Genomic DNA, 26907 nt, shown 5'->3' with positions numbered 1-26907 from the left:
TGCTACCAGTATGTTAGTTGGTCAATTAAATGTAGTACAATGGGAGTCTACTTTTTACAGTAATAGTCTGGGCATCCACAATAGAGATGTTATTAATTTTAATAATATAGGCAATAAAGACTGTTTCTCCTGAGTGAAAATTTTTCCCCAGTCAATAGGAAACAAAGATAGTCACATTATGCTCAAGAAATTTTTAAGATTTGCCACAAAAAGCATAATGGAATAGCACTGTTTTCATCATTTTTTTAGAGCAAGACTTTTTAGACTTGACAGTCGCTCAAGCAGAGCATAGTGATCCATCCCTATTGTTGCTACAAGTCCAACTCCAACTTTATTGGATGGAGAGTCACTGTAATCAATAGTATCACCTTCAATTGTTGTCATTTGACCTCCTAGAGCTTTCAGGATGGCATTACCAGCACAAATGTCCCATTTCTTAATGAAGGTCACATGGATATACAAATCTGCAAGGTCAGGTTGTTTGTGTTCTCCAGCATTCAATAGTGACAGAACTTTGTATCCTGTTAAGCAATGAAACAAAAGAAAAATACATGCTCTAGATAAGAATTCAAATGGAACTTCATCCCATTATTCAGAGAGGTTTGTTTAGCTTACAGTTGGTAAATCACGAGCATATTTTCACACAAGGACCAAAGTCATACTACTTACTAAAGTAACACTAAGACAAACAAGCACCAGCTTAGATACAGAAATGGAATACAAAAGCCACAGTGAAACCTTACATGAGGCAGCAGCCTAGCCAGGAGAGGTAGATGTAAAAGAAGTTAATCAATTTTTCAAAGCATTTCTTGGTGACCACAAGAACCATGAGTTGACCTCTTCCTTTTGTGACCTTACATTTCTGACCCTGACCACCACTGGTTCTATTCCTGTCCCAAACTACGTTGTATTGCAGCCATTTGGTTGAATCACTGGTGACATCCAGTTGCCACATCAATTTCCACTCCCACTGGCTGATTGTAGCTTTACTCTAGTTACCTTTAGAATGGGAAAAGGATCTGTCCATATTTAAAGGAGCCCTCCAGTTAAAATCTTGACCACCATACATGAAACACACTGCAAGTTAAAATGAGAAATGCAGTTCATGCCCCCTTGCAAATATGAGAACATAGAATGCTGGAAATACTAAGCAGATCTGACAGCATCTTTGGAGCGAAAACAGAGTTAGTGTTTCAGATTGATGACTCTTCATCAGATCTCATCGATCAAAGGTCATTGACCTTTCCTGGACAAATCAATACAGCAATGAATCTAGGTGCTCAGGCTTAGCAGGATGATGGTGGATTGTTAACAAATGATGTCTTAACTCTGTTTACCCCTCCACAGATTCTGCCTGATAGGCTGGGTATTTCCGGCATTTTCTCTTTCTATTTTAGATTCTCCTCATCTTCATTCTTTTGATTTTAATTTCTGCTGCAATCATATTGTTCCATTGCAAATGTTGAGTAACCAATAACTGCAATAGTAATGATTTCCATTTGAAATCATTCCACTCAAGTTCCAGATATTTGTTCCACTTATTCCAAGGGCTGGCATTTATTGCTTTTACCTAATTTTGTTGAGAAGGCAGTGGTAAGCTGACACATTGAACCACTGCAGTCCAGCTAGTGAAAGTACTTAAACCAAATTGGTGCTTCAGTTAAGGAGTTACACGATTTTGATCCAGTAATGAAAATATATTACCAAGTCAGGATCTTATGTGTTTCTTATGTGAAGGTGTTGTCATCTGCCTGATTCCCTTGCATTTATAGAGGCAGAGGTCATTGGCAGTGGGTTTACCATTGAAGGCCCTTAGTGAATTGCTGCAGTACTGAATATCTTGTAGATGGAACATGCTACAATCATGTTACCAACAACAAGACATATAATGGTTCAAATGCAAATAACATCAAGGGAAAAAGCACAACAAGTTGGTATATCACAGGTGTGGGTCAGTAATTACACTTGGCTGTGTACAATCCCACGGGAGGCATACAAAACAAGGAACAAAATGAAGCAATTCCCCATGGGGAGAGATCTAGACTGCAGTGTGAATCATCCTGACATTGCAGTTCCCAGCAGGAAGATGCAGACCAACTCCAGCATAGACCACAAAAGAAATATCTGCTGGACCTGTGATTAAGCAATAATTCTGAGTGGATTGAGACACCTTAACCCATGGAAACATGTTAAATTATTGACCTTTTGTATTTTTTCCTATATCTCTGAATTCATGGCAAAACTAATCATTTATGTTCTTTTTGATGGACTCAACCATCATAATGAACAAGAGGAAAATTTCAATAAAACTTAGTTCCAATGTACTTGAATTTTAGTTAAGAAATAGCCAATCACAGTTAGTGTAATTTGTTATTAGAGACTATCGAAGGCATATTTTGCCATACAAAATAGTCTGTGAAAAGCCAGACTTAAAACCCCATGCAGAATACATACAGGGGAGATAATCAAAGGGGCTATTACAACTTTGCGTCAGACAGAAGTAAACAGGACAATGTGTTTTCTGCCCTGGGCTACAGGTACTGAAGTGACTGACAGCTGGAGCAGAATCTACCAGCTGGAGGACAGCTAGCCAGGGCTCTCAGAGGGCCCAACACATGGAGGCAGTAACCTAGGATATACCAAGACAAATAGAATAATGAATCACACTCAGACTTAAAATGATTGTGGATTGAAAACTAGAAGGGTAGACAATGACAAAATGTGGCAGCAAAATCACACCACTATCCCCAGTTTTTATAATGTGGATTTCTTCAGTGTCATTTGTTATCAGAAATGTCAGCCACAATTGTATCAGTTGACATAATCAATGTGCAGAATATCAGTGGCCATAGACGTGTTGCCATGTTTATTGTTGATCTCATGATAGCAAATGAAAAAGAAGAGCTACAATTCCACCTCCATATGCAGTATGTGACACTCCCTCTATGAGATGCAGAATTCTGAATGTAAGTCTGAAGCTCTGACTTTGATGTAAGCCAGCATTCAATGGACTGTTGATAATCACAAGCTTGCAGATGGTGGAAATCTGAAATAAAAACAGAAAATGCAGGAAATACTCAGAAGATCAGGCAGCATCTGTGAAAAGAGAAACAGAATTAATGTTTCAGGTAAAAGACATTGATTCCTCTTTTAAAATTCTATAACTCAATTGACAGAATGAGGCACTTGGGTGAACCAGCACCATCATACAGGAACCATTAGGGCTGCTAAGCCAACACATTAGATGCCTCAGTTAGCCAGGATGGGTTTTACATTATCCCTCAGAGAAGACGCACAAAAGGAAAAACCAGACCCTTGCCTCGGTTGATAAAGCTAAGAGGATGCTGACCAGCGTGCACAGCAGCAAACTAACTTTTGCAAGCAGAACAAATGTGCAGGGAGTTTATTACCCAGCCCCTTCAGTAACCTTTGCAGTTGGATATGGGGCAGCCTGAGCTATTTTTATGCTGCATAAATGCAGGTGGAAAAGTCAAACTTATATCTCACTGAAGCTTACTGCTTCATTGAGGATAATCAGGAAAGTAATTGACATACACTGAGCTAACTGGCGGGTCACATATGCAGGGCATAGGGGTACAGTGAAGGGTATGTGGAGGAATGTCAAGGGTTGGTTCCATAATGTGCAAGCACAGGCTAGCAACAGGTTGTGGGTATTTTTTATTGAACTGGGAAAGGAGTGTTGTTCCTCGTGGAGCACAACAATAAGAGAAAAAGTGGTTTGGGGTCTTTGGGTGAATTTACCATAAATGCTCCCATTTAAGATTTTCTATTTGTCTATTTAAGATAAGATAAGATATCTTTATTAGTCACATGTACGTCAAAACACACAATGAAATGCATCTTTACGTATAGTGTTCTGGGGGCAGCCCACAAGTGTTGCCACACTTCCGGCACCAACATAGCATGCCCACAACTTCCTAATCTGTATGTCTTTGGAACATGGGAGGAAACCGGAGCACCCGGAGGAAAGCCATGCAGACATGAGGAGAACGTACAAACTCCTTACAGACAGCAGCCGGAATTGAACCCGGGTTGCTGGCACTGTAATAGTGTTATGCTAATTACTACAAGCTGTTCTGCAGGTTTGTCAGAAACTTTCATTGGGATGGCCAAGTATCTCATTCTCCATGATACTCTTCTATTCCCCACCCATTTCTCAAGCGACGGACAGGGGACCAGGTGATTAAAAAAGAATCCTATTTTAATCCAATGATTAGATTCAAAATTGTATCACTGTTCATCTTATTTGAAGATTTCTTGCAAGAATAGTGAGAACTTTGTACTTGTAGACAACTGATTTTTAATTTGTGCTCAAAAAGCAAAACTGCTCAACATAATAAGAGGTAATAAACACTGCTTTATGGTTCAGTATATATGGTAAATGCATTAATCAGTTTATCTCTGCATTATTCCTCTGTGCCATTCAACTGTTAGTTGTCAACCTTCACTATCATCAATTGTCCCTCTCACTGATGAAATATGACAGGTTATACAGTCACTTGTCCTCACTGCACTCTGGCAAGTCAACACAGCATCATAGATGTGAAGGCCAGTGGAAATTTGATGAGCGGTATATCATCATACAAAATATATTTAACCTACTGTTTGTAACTGATGGGACCTATCCCAGGTTGAGAGGTAAGAAAGGAGATTACTGGTGCTTTGACAGAGATCTTTGTACCCTCTTTAGCCACAGGCAAAGTCCCAAAGGAACTGGAGAATAGCCAATATTGTTCCTTTCTTTAACAAAGGCAATAGGAGCAAATCAGGAAATTATAGGCCAGTGAACCTTACATCAGTGATAGGGAAATTAATGGAGAAGATCTTTAGGGATAGGATCTACTCACATCTGGAAAAGCATAGATTTATCAGGGAAAGTCAGCATGGCTTTGTGCAGGGGAGGTCGTGTCTTATAATCTTGATTGAATTTTTTGAGGAGGTGACGAAGATGATTAATGAGGGTAGCGCAGTGGATGTTTCTATGTGAACTTTAGTAAAGCATTCAACAAGGTCTCTCATGGCAGACTGATTCGAAAGATTAAAGCACATGAGATCCACGGTGACTTGGTAGATTGGATTCAAAGTTGGCGGCCATAGAAGACGGAGGGCAGTGGTGGAGGGGTGTCTTTCTGAGGAGGAGTCTGTGACCAGTGGCGTTCTGGTGGATCTGGGGCCTTCACTGCTTCTGATATATATAAATGATTTGGACTAAAATGCAGGTGGGCTGATTAGTAGGTTTGTGGATGACACAAAAATTAGCAGAGTTGTGGATAGTGAGGAGGGTTATCAAAGGATTCCGCTAGGTATATACCGACTTAAAATATGAGTGGAGAAGTGGCAGATGGAGTTTATTCTGGACAAGTGTGAGGTGTTGCACTTTGGGGGGGTCAAAGGTAAGAGGAAAGTATATAGTAAACGATAGGGCTCAAACCAGGGTAGGACTTACACAGTGAATAGAAGGGTGCTGCAAAACAGAGAGACCTAGGTGTTATGTTTGTTCTTCATCACGAGACAAACTTGGCGTGGGTTTAACATCTGAACATTTATTAAAACAACAACAACAGACTGCACAGACTTACAACAGACAGGCTGGCTGCTTTTCCCGCTCTTTCCAGCCACGTCCTGTTTCCCCCATGTGACCCCTTGCATTGTCTGCTGGGAACTGTAGTTCGTTATTATAACTACATAACAACACATAATAACACATCTTCCCCCTTTAAAGAAAAACCAAACACAATACTTTGTCCTTATAAACCTACCAAGAACCCTTGTCCATTCATCAGCTTTCAATCAGTCTCTAAGGTGGTTTTATTGTCCTTTTTGGTCTGGTACTTGTTTCCATAGGTGTGTTGCTTTCATTTGCTGCACTGGTGTTTTCCTGGGAATTCTGGTCCACATGTTCACTTTCTCCATATGCTGGCCCCTTTGGTGTACTGACAGGAGACGGGTCACAGCCATGGGTTGGAGATTGTGGTCGTAGATCCACGAAGTTCCTCCTCAGAGGTGTACATTGCTCCGTCTGGATCTGGTATGAATGTGGATTTACTTCCTCTTGCACAACTCCTTGCATGGACCATGTGCCAGAATCATGATTTCGGATTCGCACTTGATCTCCAGGCTTCAAGACTGGTAGGCTTTTCGCTGTCTTGTCGTGATTCCGTTTCTGTTTTTCTTTCCCTTCCTCTTTAGCCTGTTTGACCTTGTGTGCTCCTTCAGGTGTCAACAGGTTTTCATGTATTGGAAGGTTAGTGCGTATGCATCGACCCATCAGCATTTGGGCTGGTGAAAGGCCGTTCTGCAGTGGCGCACTTCTGTAAATCATTAGATTTCTCTGGAAATCCTCTCGTTCATCTTGCGCTTTCTTCATGAGACCCTTCACCACCTTAACTGAACTCTCTGCTAGGCCATTAGATTTTGGGTGATGTGGGCTTGAGGTTATATGTCGAAACCCCCAAACATTGGCAAAGGATTCAAATTCACTGCTCGAAAATTGTGGACCATTGTCTAATACTACTTCACATGGAACTCCATGCCTCACAAACACAGCTTTCAGGAACGTGATAACTGCTTTGCTGGACATTGATTGCAGTGTCGCTGCCTTTGGGTAATCGGAAAAGTAGTCTGTTACAACAATATGGCTCTTCCCATTACAGTCAAACAAATCCACTCCAACTTTGAAATACGGCCTGTCTGGTACAGGGTGTGGTGTAAGTGGTTCTACTTGCTGCTTTGGTCTGTAGGTAAGGAATATTTCACTTGAAGCAGTGGTCCGGCTGATGTCTTGGTTCATTCTTGGCCAGTACATCACTTCATGTGCTCTCCGTTTACACTTTTCCTCCCAAAGATGCCCTTCGTGTATCTTCTGGAACATCTCCTTGCGTAGTGACACTGGAATCACAAACCTGTTCCCTTTGAAGACCATATCTTTCACAACTGACAGTTCAGCTCTGCATGCCCAATAATCCTGAATACACATTGGACAGTCATCCTTTGCTGCTGGCCATCCTTTCCATATTGTATCATTGAGTACTTTCATTGTTTCATCTGCCTCTGCTGCTTTCCTAATCTGCTCTGTTCTATCCAGAGATACTGGAAGAGAGATGACAATCATGTCAACATCGGCCTGTATATCCGCATTAACCTGTGGTCTCTCTTTTCTGTCTTGTCGACTGCTCGAGACAGAGCATCAGCAGCAAACATATATTTTCCCGGTCATCACATTTCTGCAGCCTTATCAACATGCGCTGTATCCTCATGGGACAGTCATTCAGTGGTTTGGACATAATTGAGACCAATGGTTTATGGTCAGTCTCCACTTCAATAGCTTGCCCATAGATGTACTGATGGAACCTTTCACATGCATATGTACTGGCGAGAAGCTCTTTCTCTATTTGTGCATAGTTGGCTTCTGCACTTGTTAAAGCCCTTGATGCAAGGGCCACAGGTTGCTATTTGCCATCATGCTGCTGCAGTAGTACTGATCCAAGGCCGTGCCAGGACACATCAGCTGATATCCTGATACACCTTGCCAGATCATAAATCTTCAGCACGGGCTCTTCAGTTAGGACACTTTTCAACGTCTAGAAACACTCTTCTTGCTCATGAGACTAAATCCATTCATATTGTTGCTCAAGGAGTGACCTAAGTGGTGCTGACACTGTTGACAGTCGAGGGATGAACTTAGCCAGGTAAGTCACCATCCCTAAGAAACGTCTCATCTCCTCTTTGTTTTGGGGTCTCTCCATGTGTTTAATGGATGACATCTTTCTTGGGTCAGGCTTCACTCCCTCTTCAGATATCACACCTATGAAGGTCGGTGTCTTCACACCAAACTCACATTTCTCTTTATTTAATTTCAAATTGACATTCCTTGTCACATCAAGCACTTGTCTCAGTCGAGTATCGTGTTCCTCCTTGGTGGACCCCCAGACGATGATGTCATCCATCATGGTCTCGACACCAGGTATGCCCTCAAAAATCATGTGGATGGTTTATGGTAGACTTCTGGTGCGGACAGGATCCCATATGGCAGCTGAAGATAGCGATATCTTCCATGTGGTGTGTTAAAAGTGCACAGTCTCGAACTTGCTTCATCTGCCAAAATCCAGCCAATGCGTCGAGCTTGCTAAACCATTTGGCACCTGAAAACTGGGACATGATCTGTGTGTTGGCAATTTAAAATGCTCTCTCTTGATAGCTTTATTGAGATCTCTTGGGTCTAGACATATCTGCAATGCTCCATTTTTCTTTTGCACAATGACCAGTGAACTCACCCAATCTGTTGGTTCTTCAATTTTCTGTATGACATTCATTCGTTCCATGCTTGATAGTTCTTGTTTAAGTTTATCTCTAAGTTGAAACGGAACTTTCCTGCATGCATGGACAACAGGAGCCACTGTCTCATCTATGTGAATTTTGTGTACACCAGGTAAGCATCCGAGCCCCTCAAAGACATCTGCCTACTCTTCCATGAGTGTTGTGTGGTCATCTTTGGTAGGTGAAGCTACTATGAAAACTCTTTTCACTAGGTTGAGCTTTTCACATGTACTCAGACCTAATATTGGCTGTACTCTCTTTTCTACAATGTAGCTGTGATTTTAAGTGCTGCCCTTTGTGCTTAAAGGTCACCATACAGCCCCCTCTTACTGGAACTTTCTCTCCAGTGTAACCTGTCACTTTTAACTTCACAGAGTAAATCTTACTCTTTACTGTGAAAGTCTTATAATCATCCATGGATAACAGATTCACCTGAGCTCCGGTGTCAAGCTGGAATGGAATTACTGTCTCATTCACAGTTACTGGACCAATCCATTCTGTTTTACCAGCAGCCACAGTCTGTACAGAATCCATAAAGAATTCCTTCATTTTCTCATCAACTGTGTGCACCTTTCTCTTGTTAGCTCCAGCTTTACAGCACCTTACAAAGTGATTCTTCTTCCCACTGCTATTGCAGGACTTCCCATAAGCAGGGCACATCTTTGGAATGTGTTTGCCTCCACATCTGCTGCATTTGCTGTTTGAGCCTTCCTCTTTGATTTGCTGTTGCTTTCGGAAACACTTTGGAAACTGCTTCTCTGTTTTCACAGCATGTACTGTTGTGACTGCCCAGTACAGCTCCTTAGCTTGTGCTCGTGTGGTTTCTGCTGACCTACACATATTCACCACCTTTTCCAGGGTCAAATCTTTTTCACGTAACGGTCTTTCTCTGAGTCCATTATCTGGAATTCCATAAACTATTCTGTCTTTAACTAGTGAGTTTCTCAAATCTCCAAATTCATAAGACTTACTCAGTGTGTGAAGCTCAGCTAAGTATTGGTCGAAGCTAACACCTTGTTTCTGGTCACAGGAAAAGAATTTATATCTCTCAAATGTGATGTTTTTACTTGGGATAAAATACTCCTCAAATTTTTCCATCAAGGTGCCCAACTCAAAAGCTGTCTCATCAATTTGAAAGCTGTTATAGATGTCCAAAGCACCTACGCCAATCACGTGCAGAGAAATAGACACTTTCAATTTTTCATTGTTCCTTTCTGCTCCACTAGCATCTAAATATATGTTGAATCGCTGTTTGAAGCATTTCCAATTATCGGCTAGATTGCCAGTAAACTGCATAGGCTTGGGAGGACTCAGCTTATCCATAATGAGAACTCTCGGCTTCTCACCTGAATCTCTCTTGGCAAATCCAGTGACTGCTGAACTTCAGGAACAATGTGCTCCTTTACCACGCCGGCCGGCTTTTTCTCTGTCTTTCTATAGCTTTTCTTTCGTACTCACTGAGTCTCTTTCTCAATTGCACACAGTGTTCATTTACTTTCCTTGTTCAGACCTCACACCAACTTCTGACACCACGTCATGTTTGTTCTTCATCACGAGACAAACTTGGAGTGGGTTTAACATCTGAACATTTATTAAAACAACAACAGACTGCACAGACTTACGACGGACAGGCTGGCTGCTTTTCCTGCTCTTTCCAGCCACTTCCTGTTCCCCCATGTGACCCCTTGCATTGCCTGTTGGGAACTGTAGTTCTTTATTATAACTACATATCAACACATAATAACACACTAGGGGTACAAGTACATAATTCCCCGAAAGGGGCATCACAGGTAGATGGTGTAGAAGGTGGCTTTTGCACGCTGGCCTTCATCAGTCAGGGCATTGAGTATATTAGTTGGGATGTTATGTTGCAGTTGTACAAGATGATGTGTATTGAAGGGAAATGGTGGAAGCAGATATGATTACAACGTTTAAGAAGCATTACGACAAGCACATGAACAGACTATATGCAGGTGGATGTGCAGTTTAAATTGGCATCATGGTCAGCACAGACATCATAAGCTGAAGGGCCTGGTCCTGCGTTGTACTGTTCTATGTATTACCTTACTATTTTAATTTGTATTATCTTCATTCATGCAAACTTTTTTTTCAGTTGAGGACATTTTTGGCAAGATCTTCTTAACTGTAACTTTTCTTCACATCTGCATAAAACTCTTGTACTGTTGTTTTTATTATAACAAACCGTACTTAATTTTATGCAGTACTAACTTTGCCCTTCCCCAATCTGCCTGAAGTTCTTGTTAATCTGTGATATATTCACATTTTATCTGGATGCTGTTCCTTCACCTAGATTAAAATACTCTGGTTTGCCAAAAGCACATTATCGGCCACTTTACATAAAGAGTTACCAATTGTTACATAAAGCTTACCAATTGTTCATCATTTGCTTCAATTCATTAGATAAACAGCTGCTTGGGAGGTGACTAAGAATCCTTGTTACACATAATGTGATTAGGGTTCTCTCCTCCCCATCCCAGTTTTTACAAATGAAACCGTACTCTTTCACCATTTTGTTTACAGGTTACAAATAGCAATGAAGAAAGATATTTAATCCATTTTTATATTAAAGGGAAACATTTGCTCGTTAGCAGCTCGCTGTATTAAGATTTAATTACACCACTACCACTAATGTTGATTATGAGCATCAGTTATGTTTAGATGCATTTTGGTTCTGCACTCCAGAGGCACAGCATTAGATTATAAAATTACACAAAGATTCTTATATTGACAGGGTGTAAAAACGGGTGTGTGTCATTGCACATTGTGGTCATCAGCCATTGCTGTCAAGTAAAGCCCAATGCCCAAGACACCTGATACTACAGAACTGCCATTGCACACTTTCTTTCACGCACTAGGAAAATAAAGTATCTGGGCTAATAAAACTTGGTCAGTGAAGTCTGTGGTTAGAGAGGGCTATTTGGTGGGGACATGATCAGGACCATGGATGCGGGTGACTGTGGGATCAAAGCTTGGTGGGTGGGGATGAGTAATGGTTGGCTAGTAATTGCTGTCTTGTAGTTGAGAGGAGAACCAAATAAGAAATATGTGCTTAACTGTGGAGATCGCGGTGGGAGAGATGAGACAGTAGGCTGGTTGGGGATGTGGGAGATACGCCAGAGGAAAGGAATTACATAATGGGACCAACCCTTAGTGTAACGCAATGTGTGAAATGAATTTGTTTCCATCAGAATAAGTTTTTTTTGCTTTAAAACAAAGCTAATTTTTGTATTCAACAACATATTGTCATCATAGTGAATGCACTTAATTCATGGGTAATGGTTGGGAGGGAGAGGAAAGAACTGATCAATCTCCTAAAAAGTTGACCCACCTGCTCCCCCTGCAGGGATAATGATAGCGTCATTTCCAAAAGCCGTTTTGCTGTAAGTTCCGCTGCTCCTGCATGGGATTTGGAGACAATTATTGTTAGGTGTCTTCTCATTGTAGGATTTCCGTGGATGAATGTTCAATGTACCATTGACCATAGCCCAAGCTACAGATAAAAGTTAAGAGAATTCTTTCGGATGCCAGACAAAAACTGGTAAAGAATATTCTACCTATTGTATCTTCTGGGAGGTGGGTATTCTGAGAAAGGGAAGCATTTATTGCCCATCAGCAGAGTTTAATCATAATTATTTTATTTTTATTCTTATTAAGCAGAAACATTGCACTACAATCCTCAATCAATGAAATTTCCCAGAGATTACAAAATTTGAACAAGTCGCTGGAAATTGAGATCTGTACTTTTAAATCGCAGATTTGTTAACCACTCGTTAAAAAAAAACCACAGTGGTAAAATCAGTGATATAGGTCACAGATTTGCCATTTCACCTTTTCTGGGTTACTCCAAAATGTCCACATTTTTATTTTGAATGGGCCACAATTAACTCAGCATAAAATTAAATTCTTTGCACTCTATGCCATACTATGATTATTCTAGTCACCTCCATTTAATCCCATTAGTTTATAATCTACAGAACAGCAAGTAATTTTAGCTCAGTTGAATTTTCATCAGTTATTATACTTCCTGCATTTATGTATAAAAGATTAATAATAACTGCAAACCAAAGAGAATAATTTTAGACATTGCACATACACATTGTTGGATTCTGGAGATGATGTTGTCCAGAAGGTTCTTTGGAAGTCAAGAATGAGGCGCAAACCTTATGGCTACAGCTGTTTTATTGGATGTTCATCATAGTACAGGTCAGACAGGGTCAAGCCCGTACCAACAACAAGGCAAGTAAAGAAGTAACAAAGGAACTTGAGCACCTGCTTTCTCTTTATTACTGCCAACTTGATCTAAACAGTTTTGATGAAGAAACCTGTGAACAGTACTGACTGAGTCACACTTCAGCTTTGCAGACAAAGAAACTACAAAAGTATAGGAACCAAATATACTACAAGTTACTAAAAGTTTACAGATAAACGGGGTGATTGTACAAATAGATAAGCAAACCATAAAGAAAGCTAAAACTACAAGGAAAAATACAATAAAAACAACAATCTGGACCCTAATCCAACAACATTCACTTTTTCTGGTGATGGTTAATTAAATAAAGTTGAAAAAAAGTTTCAGAAAACCTGTATTCAATCTTTTTCTTTTATATTATATTCATTCACTAACAGATCGTTGGATCTACAGATTTTTTTTATACTTTATTGTTCTTTATGATTATCCATGTCATGATTGTTCTCCTGATCTCTTTGTATTACATGTATAAACATTGATATATTAATCTGTATTAATTTGAAAACTAATAAAAAGATTGAAAAAGAAAGAAAGAAAACCTGTATTCAAATCCCACTATTCTGTAGTCACCCATTATGAGCCCTTAATCGCCAGAAAAAATTATATTTAAAGCACTTCTGTTTTACACAAAAGAAGAAATTCAACATTGTTTCAAATAGATTTATATCAACAAAATACAAAGTGATTATGGCTTTTTAAATGGTAAGCGCCAGTTAAAAACAGAAATGCAGAATGAAATTCAACAATTCAGATAACATCTGTGGAGATTGAAACAAAGCTAAGGCTTTGTGTTAATGATTTTCAGGTTGCCACTGAAACCAGAGATTATGAGGGGTAGTATTTATTCATTTGTTCTGCTCTTATTCCTTTGCTCCTGCACTTTAAAATCGAAGTTAACTAAATTAGATAAATGTAGAGCCAACACAATCCACATTTCTCGATAGCATGTTCTATCACTTTCAACAAATGTAAAGCTTACCATCTACCACCTATAATATTGATGCAAAATATTTATGAGATATAGGTGGGGGGGTGAGAGGGAGGAAGGTGATGGCACATGGATGGAGAAAAGGATTTCGATAAGAAAAACAGTTACAGGAATCTCCCAAAGCAACCTTATCTTCACAACCAACAACTAAGGAAACTTTTTCCTAAATCAGGTTCAGACTCCAATTAATCCCAGGCCTTTTCTAACACTGATCAAAAGTAATCCCTAAAAATATCCTTTCATAAAGATGTCAACTATTTTAGTCTACCTGTAAGGGATAGAATAGGATCTATAATATTAAAAAGTCCTCCAACTTCAGATATCTAAACTAGCATTTGCTACACTCTCAAGACAAGCTTCACCATGCCAAATGCCTCTGCATTCATTATATAAAGATTGCACTCTTCACTGAATTACCATGACACTAGTGAATGTGGAACATTTGGTTGTCAATGATGACCAATGATTGTGAAGTAAACATAACATCAAGAAGCACCACAATTGAGAAGACAAGCACATTAAATTTAATAGACCATTTTAATGGGCATATTTACAAGGAGCATCACCAGCTTTGAGCCAATACATAGAGCAATTGGTAATTTTAGTCCCTCTGTGGAAGATAGTGGTTCAGTGAGTCTGAGGTTTACTGTTGACAACGTCTTAGAATGAAATATATAGTTCAAGGCTTGACTCACCTATTATTCATTTCCATGAAAGCCTATGTGAGTACTTTGGGTAATGTGACTCAACAATTCCACCTGTTTCCATAGAGACCAGCTTAATCTTTGCATCCTCTATTCAAGGACCATAAATTTCTTGTCTGTAATTATCCAGCATCAAGGGCTCTTGACATCCATCAGTAACATCTCAATCTACTCTCACATATTCCACATACTCACAATAGCACAGCAATATTTTATGTTTTGTGCTTGTAGAAAGTATTCAGGAACCTTACATTTTCTCCCATTCATCACGTTTTCTTTGTCCAATTCATTGTCTTATACACTACGAATTGAGCATATTTTGTATATGTATTGATAATGAATTGTTGATTTTGGTATACATCTATTCTTGATATTCTTGCTAGCTTTCATTTAGCTAAACCAGCTTAGGAAGTAACACGTTAATTACAACCAAGGTGTTGGATTCGACTGTTTTAAGTAGTTTTTTAACATGTACTGTATAGTGTTTAATACACCTCAAGTGGCTGTACAAGGAATGACCACTTCTTAGCTTATTGGTTCGTCCATCAGGTGAACACGTGTTTTCCCATTGGTTGATTTTGCCATGGTATCTAATAGGTTTCCTGATTGGACTATTGTTAGCTAAGGAGTACCTCTTATCTCAGGTATAAAAGGTGTTGCTTTTTGTTAATCACTGTCTTACTTATCTCTCTCTCTTGCCTCTATTTCTTTCTTGCTTATCTCTCTCTCTTGCCTCTATCTCTCTCTTGCTCTCTCTCCCACCCCTCACCCCTGGCCCTAGCTCATTTTTGGCTCCTTTGTCTTGGCTTATCTCCTAGTAGTGTCATGTGCTCTGTGACTGTTTCCTTGTTTTAAACTTTTCCAATAAAACTTTGTGAAGCACCAAGTAGTTTTCAGCTCATTCTTGGACTCCTGAAAGAACCTGTGGATTCGAAAATAACTGGATCTGACAAAGGTTTAATAAGAAACATAGTTAAGGAAAAAGAAAATATAATAATTAGCCAGAGTTTGCATCTCTAGCATACTAATGCACTTACCCATCCGATCCAATAAACATCAGATTTGCAATTTCAGATATCTCAGCCTTGGCTGTTCATTATTCTAATGACCCACGCTAAAGTGTTCCATGGCTCACTGGCAGCGGGAAAGTGTGGGAAAACCAAAAGAATGATTTTTTACAGCGGCTGCTGAAGTGGGTTCCCTTCTGATCCTTCTCATCCATTGCCTTGCTTAATTAATGCCCCACATATTGCCTTGTGCTTTGATGGTTGAACCTATGCCTGCTCAGGTGCTAGCAGAGTAATCCACAACAAGACTCCTGTTGGTTCCAATATGCAGAGATCAAGGCATCTCAATCACCAGAGCATGAATCTGAACAGCCTGCATCTCCCTCTTCTGAAGCCATGTTGAAAAGCTCTGGGGAGAATTGAAAGTTGTGGTTGCATGGGAAGACGCATGTGGGTGTTGCACACAGTGCTAGACTATTAGTTTTCTGCAACTTGGATAAACATAAAAATAACTAAGAGACATCACTTTCTGATCAGGATTATTTTTGTTTCACTGTTGGTTGTGGTGAGATTGTGGTCTGTCACCAAATTGCTGGGTGGTTGGAGAGGGAAAGACCCTGCAAATTTTTCCACCAGAACTCTGGAAAGGTCCTGAGACATGGTACGAGGTGGTGAATGTTGCTTTCATAGCTGCTGGCAGTGTGTAGCCACCTGGCCTGGCATTAATTTTCATTTGATAACACTCATGTAAAGCGTCATGACATGACATTGCTGTTGCTGTTGAAGGATGGAAAGTCTGTGATAATTAAATTCTTCTTGTTTCTACAAGAGGATTGGTAAAATGGTACAAGAACACCAGGTAATTAGCATTTGATGTAAGTATTAACTAAATTTATAAGATATTTATTTATTAGTCACATGTACATCCAAACACAGTGAAATGTGTCTTTTTTTTTGCATTACTGAGAATGTGCTGGGGGCAGCCCACTATTTCCTCTGACTTCTACAGGAAAGTGGTAGAGGTGGATGTAGATGTGTTCAGAAAATTTCAGAAAATCCAAGGTAACATTAGTTTGAAAGCAGGGGCTCTTTAATTGCAACGATCCAAAGTTTTACCAGTTACGATAAAAATACTTCAACCACACCTTTATAAACTTCACATCCAACATTACTGTGAATATTGAAGGTCTTGAAATGGATTCAGTGCCAATATTCTTTGCGCTTCCCTTCCTCTTCCCTCCATATAAACCAGTTTCACGTTCTTGTCCTTTCCTATCTTCATAACCTTTTTCAAGCCTAGAGTTAGAGGAATGAAAGGATGATTCACCTTTCTCTACATTTGCCTCAATCTCCCTATCTGACAAAGGGTCTTCCCCTGAAGTCCTAACTGTTTCCCTTTCCACAGATGCTGCTCAACCTGCTGAGTGTTTCCAATATTTTGCATTTTTATTTCAATTTAACTGTCATTGTTCCAAATTGCATACTTATCCTTGAGTTCTTTCTTCAATGTTTTTAGCTTGGTAAGCTTCATATTGAAAGATGAGGTGATGGTATCTAGCATCCATTTTTATTTATGCAATGGAAGAGTTCAACTTCTGAATTGATATGGTTTGCATCTGAAACTTCGATTAATGATCTGAAACAAATTTGAGTTATGGCTGCTGAACCATGACCTCTACAAGTACCAGAATTAGAACACGAGCACCTTCTTGTCAATATCTTTTTAATTCAGAGATACTAAGATACTTTAATGTCAATTACTAACCTGTGTATTTTGAAAAGGGTTTATGTATGACTCCAATGACTGGTTTTCCATCAACAGCTACGCACACCATGGTGGTTACAAGGTGTCTCAGGTCGTCTATGAAAAAGAAAATGTCTGTGCAAATCAAAAAAAGAAACATCAACAATAACAATACATAGAAGAATGATAACTTTGTTTTAATTGTTTTTCACTAAAATATTAAAACCCCCTTGATAGTTATTAAAGTACAAATCAATAGCAATTAGTTTAAAAGTAAAATTACTGGAGTTTATCAAGGAACATCGATAATTTTTCAGCAAACCAAAGTTATGTGTCGTAGAGAACCTGCCTGAAAATAAAATGCAATTTTAAAGCCACAGATGTAAAATTTCAGCATATTTAACAAGTTAATGGTGAGAACCAGTTGGGATTTTTATAGTGTTTGTTTTGTGGAAAAAAAGAAAGAATATTATTTTTCTAAAACAACATGATGGGAGCACTTTTAGTGTACAGATTGCAGTGGTTATAGGTTTATCAGCAGTTTATCAGAGGAAAATAGGGAGAGGCAATGAATGCCAGAATTGACAGTGATGGCCATATTCTTAGAAAGAATCGATAAATATTGTGCTCTTCTTAAAGTACAGCATTTTTGCTGGCCATCACTTCATGCTGTCATCACTAATGAAGCCACTGACTTTATCATAATTGCTCTTGTTTAGCACAGGGCAATGGATTGTTCAATTTCAATTTCAGAAAGGTCGACTTTTAAGATTTTGTTTTCTTTTAACCAAATCCAAGGTTAAAAGAAAACAAAATCTTAAAAGTCGACCTTTCTGAAATTGAAATTGAACAACTGGTAACTTTCACATGATGTATTTGTCACTTGCAAAGTTAAAAATATCCCATATGGATTTCTTAATACCCCTGGGTTTTTGGAAAAATGTGAATTGATAGTTATATTTCCTTATGTAATTGACAGCAACTCTACAATTTCCATGTAAATGTGGAAGTCCCAAAGTTGACATTGGTTGCTCTCATTTTTTTTTAAAAGAGTGCACTCCGATGTTGTACTCCTGTGTAATATAAGCATTACTCAAAGATCAGGTTTAATGGCCAAATTTTGAGATCTATAATGACCAAACACTTCTCGTTGTTAACTTGGGTTGAAAAGCCCACTTCAAGCTGTTCTTCCAGTGTGAACATGTTGAAAGTGCCAAAAAGCTTAGCTGAGGTGAGAAATATAAAAGTGAAATGGGCTTCCTATTGGGAGGCCAAAATTAGCCCTGCCTACAAAATCAGAAAAAAGTCTATGCTACTTCCTCAGAGTTAACGGGAATACCAATGACTACAAACTTTTAAAAGCATTCTGAATACTTCCCATAGTTTCTGAATATCTGGAATATTTAGTGGCATTCAAACTCTTTCATAAAGTCAAACCTAAAACACTTTAAATATCTAAATTAAGAAGCCACTAAGAGTAAATTAAAAATATCTTGGAAATATTTTAAAAATTCTTTATAAATTATCAAATGATTACCTAGACCTCTCATTGCTGTGACCTTACATTAAAATTACCTGGTAAACATTCTTTACATCTCAGACTTGACAAAGGATTTTTTGGCAAGGTTCCTCCAGAAATACTGGGCAACTTGCCCAATTGTCACTCATTCATTGAACTCCCAACATGAATACAATGCCAAGGTGAAGCAATGGCTTGACAATAACCTCTATATTTTTGTATTCAAATGCATATATGTGGAAAACTCAAAACTACTGTTTGTTTCACTGAGTAAAGAGAGCAAATGCCTTCATTGTCATTAATAGTGCAAAATTTGGCATAATCTTTAATTAATTCTCAGTTTTAAAGAACCAAAGAATGCAGATCAAATGAAGAAAATAATCTCCTTACTGATTGCATTCACTTAATATGAACTAAATCCTAATGTGGAGTCACTAAGTACATTATTTCATTTCTAAGCAGTTTTATTCTAATTATTGGAGTAAACTGTGCTTGTTTAACATGGGATTTTCTCAAACTAAAACTGTGGCTTAAGACAAAATATTATTGATTAGCCAACAGTAATAAGAGATTAACAGTATTAATAAATTAATTTCACATATTCAAAAATGACTTTTCATAAATCTAATATTGCAGAACCTTTCATAATTACAATCACAGAATTCAATTTCCCAACTATCAGCAAAAAAACATGGAGCAACATTTCTGAGGTTGCTCCATGACTGAATGCTCCAGTTCTCAACCAACTGATACCCATGATTAGGTTGGCTGATGAAAACCTGCAGTAATAGAAATTAGCATCCTTTTCATTTATGTGCACCATCAATTCTTTTCTCTGCCACCTAATGCTCTTGTGCTCCCTTAAATTGAGTTTAGTCCCACAAACCTTGTTCCAGAATAAAACTTTCGGTGTTATGTGCAAACTATAAAAGAACCTCAGAGTCAAGGTTCATCTTGTCTTCATCCAATATGTATGCAGAGTTTATGGGATATCGACCAGAGCCAGAAGTCTTGGCCTAGTTTCCTTCCTGTATCCCTATGGTCAATTGTAAAAAAAAGACATTCTACTCTCCTAATTGCTACTAGTTAACCCCAAAGAGAACCAGGCTATCATTATAAACATCTCTGGTCCAAATTGCTTCAAATTGAGAAAAGCCATTGAATCATTGGATGATGTTCCTCCATTGGCTGGTTGCAAACTGAAGTAGACATTAACTCCAAGTGTGACACACAACTATTGGAGACAACTAACAAGCCTCATCTTCCATTGAAAACACTTCAACTGAAGTTGTATTATAACTTACGCATTAACTTGTGCCGATTTATTAGTGACTTCCACAGATGGCATTTTGACAGAGTGTAAAAGAAGTCTATCAGCTGACAGTGATTTCATATTCAGATTAAAGTGCAAATAAAATCCTGCATAATGGCTCCATAGGTTCATTATCACATAAGAAACCTATGACTGCATTCCCCATAGCCCAGTGAGTGCACCACTTATCAAGTTCCTCATACTATTAGGGCGCTTGCAATTTTCCCCTGTTGTGCTATTTTTATTAGAACTTCAGACCGAAAGCTCTCTCTTGTGTCGAGGCATGTTGACTAGATTATTTACAGAACCGTGGAACACCGAAGTGCAGGAGGTATCTATGAGGCCCATTGAGTTGGCAGATGCTCTTTCTAAGAGCAATCCATTTAGCCCCACTGCCTGGTTCATTTGAATATCACTGAAATAATTTTGACTTCAAGCATTTACTTAATTTTTTGTTGAAAGCTACACTGGATCTGTTTCCACCACCCTCTTGTGTGGTGTCTTTGAAATCATAATCATTTATTGTGTAAGAATTTCCTCATGTTATTTCTGTGTTTTTTTCATAGACTTCAGCAGCCCGAAAGCTAAATAACCTGGGGTTAAAAGCGTTTCATGTGTTAATGAAAATAAAAAAAGACCATCAGATGATGAAAATCTGGAATAAAAACAGAAATTGCTAGAAACAAGCATCTGCGAAAAGAGAAACAGTTAATGTTTCAGGTCAAGGATCCTTCCTCAGAACTTTAACTGTTTCTCTTCCCATAGATATTGCCTAATTTGCTGAGTCTTTCCAGAATTTTTTGTTTTTTATCTTCATGTTCATTCCCAGCCTCTGCCAGAACACCCACAGACTCTCGAGTACACAGAGAAAAAGACAATGGATGTGAAGATCAAGTACAAGTCCCTGAACCTTCATCTTCTGTTCCTTCAGGGAGGAATGCTGATTCGAAGTGTGCAAGCAGAGGAAAAGGTAAAAGCTTACTTTTTTTAAAATTTCTCTATAAGAGCTTAGATTATTGTGATTTTCTCTTGAAGAATTATGAATACAATAAATATAAATCTGAAAATGTAACAGTAATTTTCTGTTAAATATAATGGTAATTCCAGTGCTAAGACTGCATGTGGTTAAGGAATGAAGAATAATGCCCACCTGTGAACTCCTGGGTTGCATCCAATGGATCAATCCATACAGTTATCCTTTCCGGTGACACGATCCTAGCATTGCGAATGCTTTCCTGGATTAAAGTTGGAATTTCATAATTTCACACTAGGCTCTTGTCCACCTTTGAGTTTGTATGGTCCTCTGATATTACCTGGCAACAAAGCAATATTAAAAGGAAAGATTTACAAGAGAGCTCTGGGCATGGTTTCATAACTTAACCATTATCTAGTTTTTCAAAAAGTATCTTTCTAAACTCCATCATTGGGATGTACTTCTTTCTTGCAGTGACAAATGAGATAACATTTTCCAAACAGGATAGTAGATTCAAGTTTACATCTTCCAAAGGCCAGTATTGTTGTTTAATTAATGCTCTAATGCAAGGAGAACAGCATTCATGAGACATTCATATGTAAAATTAATACATAAGAAAAATGTAGTAAATTGCTGTAATTCAACTCCAAAGATGTCTTCAAGAAGGGGTGGCACGGTAGTGTAGCGGTTAGCGCGACGCTATTACGGTGCCAGTGATTGGGGTTTGATTCCCATCGCTGTCTGTAAGGAGTTTGTACGTTCTCCCGTGTCTGTGTGGGTTTCCTCCGGGTGCTCCGGTTTCTTTCCACATTCCAAAGACGTACGGGTAGGTTAATATGGGTTTAAAATGGGCGGCGTGGACTCGTAGGGCCATAAAGGCCTGTTACCACGCTGTAAATAAAATTTTTAAAAAATGTGAGATGATATCCATAATGGACAGGGAACTATATATTGATTTCTAATGTTTTCATTTACAATTTCTTACAAGCAGATCAATATAAAAAATAATAAAATTAAATCAGAAACAAAACTTATCAGAATCATAGCTATATTTTTCTTGAGGAAACAAAAACTGGAATTTGCCAAAATTTTTCTTTCGATTAAATATTTTAAGTAATTCTCAAAGTGATCAAGGCTCTTCTAGAACATTATAGACAGTCAAAATAGAACAAGGAAAATATGTTATTAACAAATTAAAAATAAATAATGCCTGTTTCAGTGTCAGACTTTGGGCACTGATGACAAGATGAAAATATTAACAGTGCTTTGTAACCTAATGAGCTAGGGCAGAATGTATTAATGCGATAATGGGATAAGTAGATTTCAGAACAAATAATATTACTTAGAAAACAGAAGTTTTTTTTGCAGAACACATCCCAATAAATCCTATGAAATTCCACCAGAAAATACAGTGAGTGGAGGATGGTTACATGTTGTGTGCACAAAATTAATCTCAGTCATTTATAGCAAAATGGGAAGCAGGGAGGATTGATAGGGGAATTACCCATTCATCTCACTCTGTGAATAGCAGTATTGCAAAGTGCAGCCATATCAAAATGATAGGCAATGAGGTTCCAGCTCAGAATGTGTATGAGCATGCCACTCATTTTCAATGCGTTTTCCATACAATGTAATCAAACTTCTAAGCCGATATCTCCACAGAAACTGCACAAGTATTCCAATGTCCAATGGCTATCCTTAATTTCCTAAAAGAGTCCAGACAATGTGCAATAAGTAATTGCAAATAGTAATAAGGAAACAGGAATAATGGCCAAAAAATGAAATTGTATGAAAGAATGGATGATTTGCTGATCATTCAGGTACATAAATCTCTTTCTATTAAATACAAAGGAGAAAACAATTTCTAAACCTTCACTTTCTACTCTATTCTATGCCACTCAGGATTAATTTCTTAAAGAATCACCTCGAGGCAAAGGTGACTAAAACGGTCCTTCATTAAACCTGCCAGAGGCAGCTTATGCAGCTAAATGAACAAATATGCAAGTTATCCAGGTTGACTCATTGGATAGCCCATCCACAGTAAGCATTATATTTAAAGCAAACCTACTAAAATGCAGGCAATAAACTTTCCACTGGCAAGTTTAGGTAACCCTACTTTTATTGCCTATGTTCACTCAAGATGGGGGTTACAGCTTGAACTCTGGCAGCAGCTTACTTCTCGTGTATTCCATCAATTAAATTGGTGAATTCATTGCAGCCATAACTTGGGTTCAGACAAAATGAGTTTTAAAATTTCTTGCACACTGGTTACTGACTAACCCAGCTACCAGCAACAAAAGAGCCAATTATCCCAAACTGTAGTACCTTCTTAATATTAGAGGATCAGATTACAAAACAGATATCAATGAGAAAGCAGTTGCCAATCCTGGCTCATATCCCTACAACAAACACAAGACAGCACATCAATCAATCAGCCACATGTGAAATGCAGCTGTTCTGTCTTTATTACTCTGTCCAGACATCCATTGATCATATTGATTAATCTTTCTGGAGAAAGTCTTGATATCATTATTAAAGTATTGTTTCTACAAGACTGTACCTCTGGTTTTCTTGTCCTACAGTCAACAATTAACTGATTACAGCATTCTAAATTTATCTTTTTGCTATCATACGTTATCTGAGATATCATTAAACAGTTAAACCACTATTTGGGATTAAAAGGGTTGCAGATGATGGAATCTGATAGCTAAGGAAGGTGGAGCATGGAGCCAAGTGGGGAAGGCAGATGGGAACAGTGGGGGGAGGGGACCCAGTGAGAGGAGTGTGTGGGTGACGGGCAGGTGGAGTAGGAGGAGAAAGGGAAAGAAATTAATATTGGGTGTGGGTGGGGTAGGAGGAACAGACCAGGAGGAGAGAGAAAGGGGCAAAGAGGGAGCAGGTTACCTGAAATTGGAGAATTCAATGCTTGTGCCATTGGGTTGTAGACAACCCATGGTGCTATTGAGGTGCTGCTGCTCTAGTTTGTGTTTGGCCTCACCCTGGCAGTGGAGGAGGCCAAGGACAGACTGGTAGGTGTGTGAATGGGGAGGGGAATTAAAATGGCCCGCAACCCAGAACACCAGATGGCCATGGTTGTCGGAGCGCGGGTCCCCTCGTCTGCTCTTGGTGTCACCAATGTAGAGGAGGCCACATCGAGAGCACAGTATGCCATAGACAAGGTTGGAGGAGGTGCACGTGAATCTCTACCTCACCTGGAAGGGCTATTTAGGTCCCTGGATGGTGGTGAGGGAGGAGGTGTAGGGACTTGTACTACACCTCTTACAGTCAGAGGGATAAGGTCCTCTCCCCCCCCCCCCACTGTTCCCATCTGCCCACCCCACCTCCCTTATTTGGTTCCATGCTCCACCTTCCTTTCCTAACGGATTCCATCACCCTGCAGCCCTCCATCGCCTCCACCTATCACCTCCCAGCCTCTGAAGCTATTTCCATTCTTCACTCTATCTGCCAATCACCCCTCCTCATCTGGATCCACCTATCACCTGCCAGCCCTTGCCCTACCTTCCCCTCACCACCTTATACTATCTCCCCTTTAAACTTTCAGTGCAGATGAAAGACCTCGACCTAAAACATCAACAGTCCATTTCCCTCCACAAATGCTGCCTGACCCTCTAAGTTTCCTCGAGCAGTTTGTTCCTTTTCACTTCAGGTTCCAGCATCTGCAGACTCTTGCACCTCTGTTGAGCATCAAATCCAACAACCCAAACTTTCAACTTTTATGAACTGCCCCACTAAGTCATCAACCGTGAGAGAGACCCAAAGGCAAAATCCGTGGCATTCTGCAGTGAGTGAAATAGATTCAAATTGCACTCAGCCTTTTCAGACTTCAAAATGTTCCGAAACACTCGACAGTGAACCAGGTATCGGGCTAGATCTTTCTGACCTGGTCCCCCTTTTCAGAACGGCATCTTTCATTCTTATCTGGACTGGATGCAAAGGGTCAATTTCACTGGTTCAAAGTATCACAGACTCCAGGGGCATAGCAAGGAGGTCTTGTCCCCAGAACTGTCTCTAAAACCTTGGCAGCTGAAAGTGATCACTGCCCAGCTGTAAAAAACTGAGCAGTGCTGGAGGTTTTATATGTCTCTGACACTCAGAAACACTTAATATGGAACAACATCAAAATAAGTAATTAATATAAATGATTAAAAATGAAAAAAATTAAAACACTTGAAGGTTAAAGGTAAATAAAAACATAAGGTTAAAATAAAATATTCTTTAAAAAGGTATGTACCTCCCCTTTTGCCTCAACATCCATTGAAAGTAATGGACTGGACCTGAGGCAGGATCTGATAGGCTAAGAGGGCTCTGTCATCTTGAGCAAGTTCACGGATTGGGTCTTCCACATCTTTACAGTAAGCCCTGTTCTTCCATATTTGACAGAAGGACTTATTGCACACTGGAACCTAACACCAGCAGTTCTGTTTGAAACGGCCAGCATCAACCAATGAAATCCAGCTTGATCTTTGCTGGAAACACACAACAAATTTGCACCAAGCATTTCAGATTCAGATTAGTTCATTAGAGAAACAAAGGAATGCACGTGCAGTCCTGACCCGACCCTGATCCTGGTCAGAAGAGTCCTGAATGTTGACTGTTTTTCTCCACAGATGCTGCCTGGCTTGCTGAGTTCCTCCAGCATCTTCTTGTTTTTTTTTCATTCAGATTAGTTTATTGTCATATGCACCAGGGTGCAATGAAATCCCTTTCTGGCGTGAAGCTCACAGAGTAAAGAGTGTACGTGGTCATCATAAATAGTGCAGCGGTTAGCGTAACGCTATTACAGCGCCAGCGACCCTGGTTCAATTCCGGCCGCTGTCTGTAAGGAGTTTGTATGTGCTCCCCGTGTCTGCATGGGTTTCCTCTGGGTGCTCCGGTTTCCTCCCACATTCCAAAGGCATATGTGTTAGGGAGATGTGGACATGCTATGTTGGCACCGGAAGCATGGCGACGCTTGTGGGCTGCCCCCAGAACAGTCTACACAAAGGTGCACTTCACTGTGTGTTTCGATGTACATGCGACCAATAAAGATATCTTATCTTAAATACAACAACAAGCGCAAAACAGCAGAATGGCGCAAAGATTGTAGTGCAACCTGAAGTAGTGCAAAAAGAAATGCTAAAGTGAAAATAATGGAATAACCAAGAGAGATAGAATTAAGAGTAGGAGAATATAGCAGCCAGAAAGGGGGTGTGAAAGAGGTGATTGGTGTCCCCAGCAATATCCTTATCCTGAAGTGATGGTTATTGAGAAAGAATAAAAAATTCTTGGGATTAAGCTCACTGTTCTTCGAACTAAAGCAAGGGGATGGACTGGGCCCGAGGCAGGGTCTACACTACTTGATTTATATCTACTTGGGATAGCAGAGGAGTTCATGTTACATATCTTATCCAAAAGAGAGCAGGTCTCTCCGTAATGCAGTAGAGGTGCCAACCTGGATATTTGCCCAGGTCCCTGGTCTGGGATTTTTATTCACAATCTGGTCTCAGAGCGCTGCTAACAGTCAGAAGTAACACTACACAGACCAGACTGGGACTTGTGATGTTGTAGAGTGATAGAGAAGTAAAGCATGGAAGCTGTATTAACTCAATGTAACTGCACTGTGTAATGAATTGACCTGTACGATTGGTATACAAAACAAGTTTTTCACTGTACCTCGGTACAAGTGACAATAATAAACCGATACCTGGACCCTGTGCCAGTGGTGGATTTACACCGCACCCCCGCCCGAGCTCGTTACCTTGATCTGTGGGTAGGCGTTGCCGAACAAGCTGGTCATCCTGCTGTGGGACAGCAGCTCGGCGTCCGTTCGCAGCTTGTTGCCCTGGGACCTGGGTCCAAGTGAGCCGGAGCTCTGCACCTCGCCCAGCGCCCTCCCTCCTTCCTCCGCCACCCTGATGCTGAGTGCCAGCAGCTGGCGGAGGTTGACAGCCGGGCGGCCAAACCTGGAGTACAGGTGACAGACCATGCCGGTGACCAGCACGGTGCAGAGCAGTGCCCTGGCCCGGGATGCACTCACCCCCATCCGACCCATG

At 39.7% G+C, this 26907-nt stretch overlaps 1 protein-coding gene across 1 annotated transcript; it reads right to left on the bottom strand.

Moving 5' to 3' along the window:
- Positions 1 to 237: 237 nt before the first annotated feature.
- On the bottom strand, positions 238 to 26897 carry LOC127579031 (inositol monophosphatase 3-like). The gene is made up of 5 exons (XM_052031666.1): positions 26613 to 26897; positions 21032 to 21140; positions 17072 to 17167; positions 11687 to 11848; positions 238 to 521 (listed from the first exon to the last, which is right to left on the bottom strand). The coding sequence occupies exons 1-5, from the start codon at positions 26895 to 26897 to the stop codon at positions 238 to 240; spliced, it is 936 nt and encodes a 311-aa protein (XP_051887626.1).
- Positions 26898 to 26907: the final 10 nt, after the last annotated feature.

Source organism: Pristis pectinata, chromosome 16 (assembly GCF_009764475.1).
Source record: "Pristis pectinata isolate sPriPec2 chromosome 16, sPriPec2.1.pri, whole genome shotgun sequence".
NCBI lineage: Eukaryota > Metazoa > Chordata > Chondrichthyes > Rhinopristiformes > Pristidae > Pristis > Pristis pectinata.
Note: the sequence above shows the minus strand (reverse complement) of the source record. Positions and strands in the feature narration are given on the sequence as shown.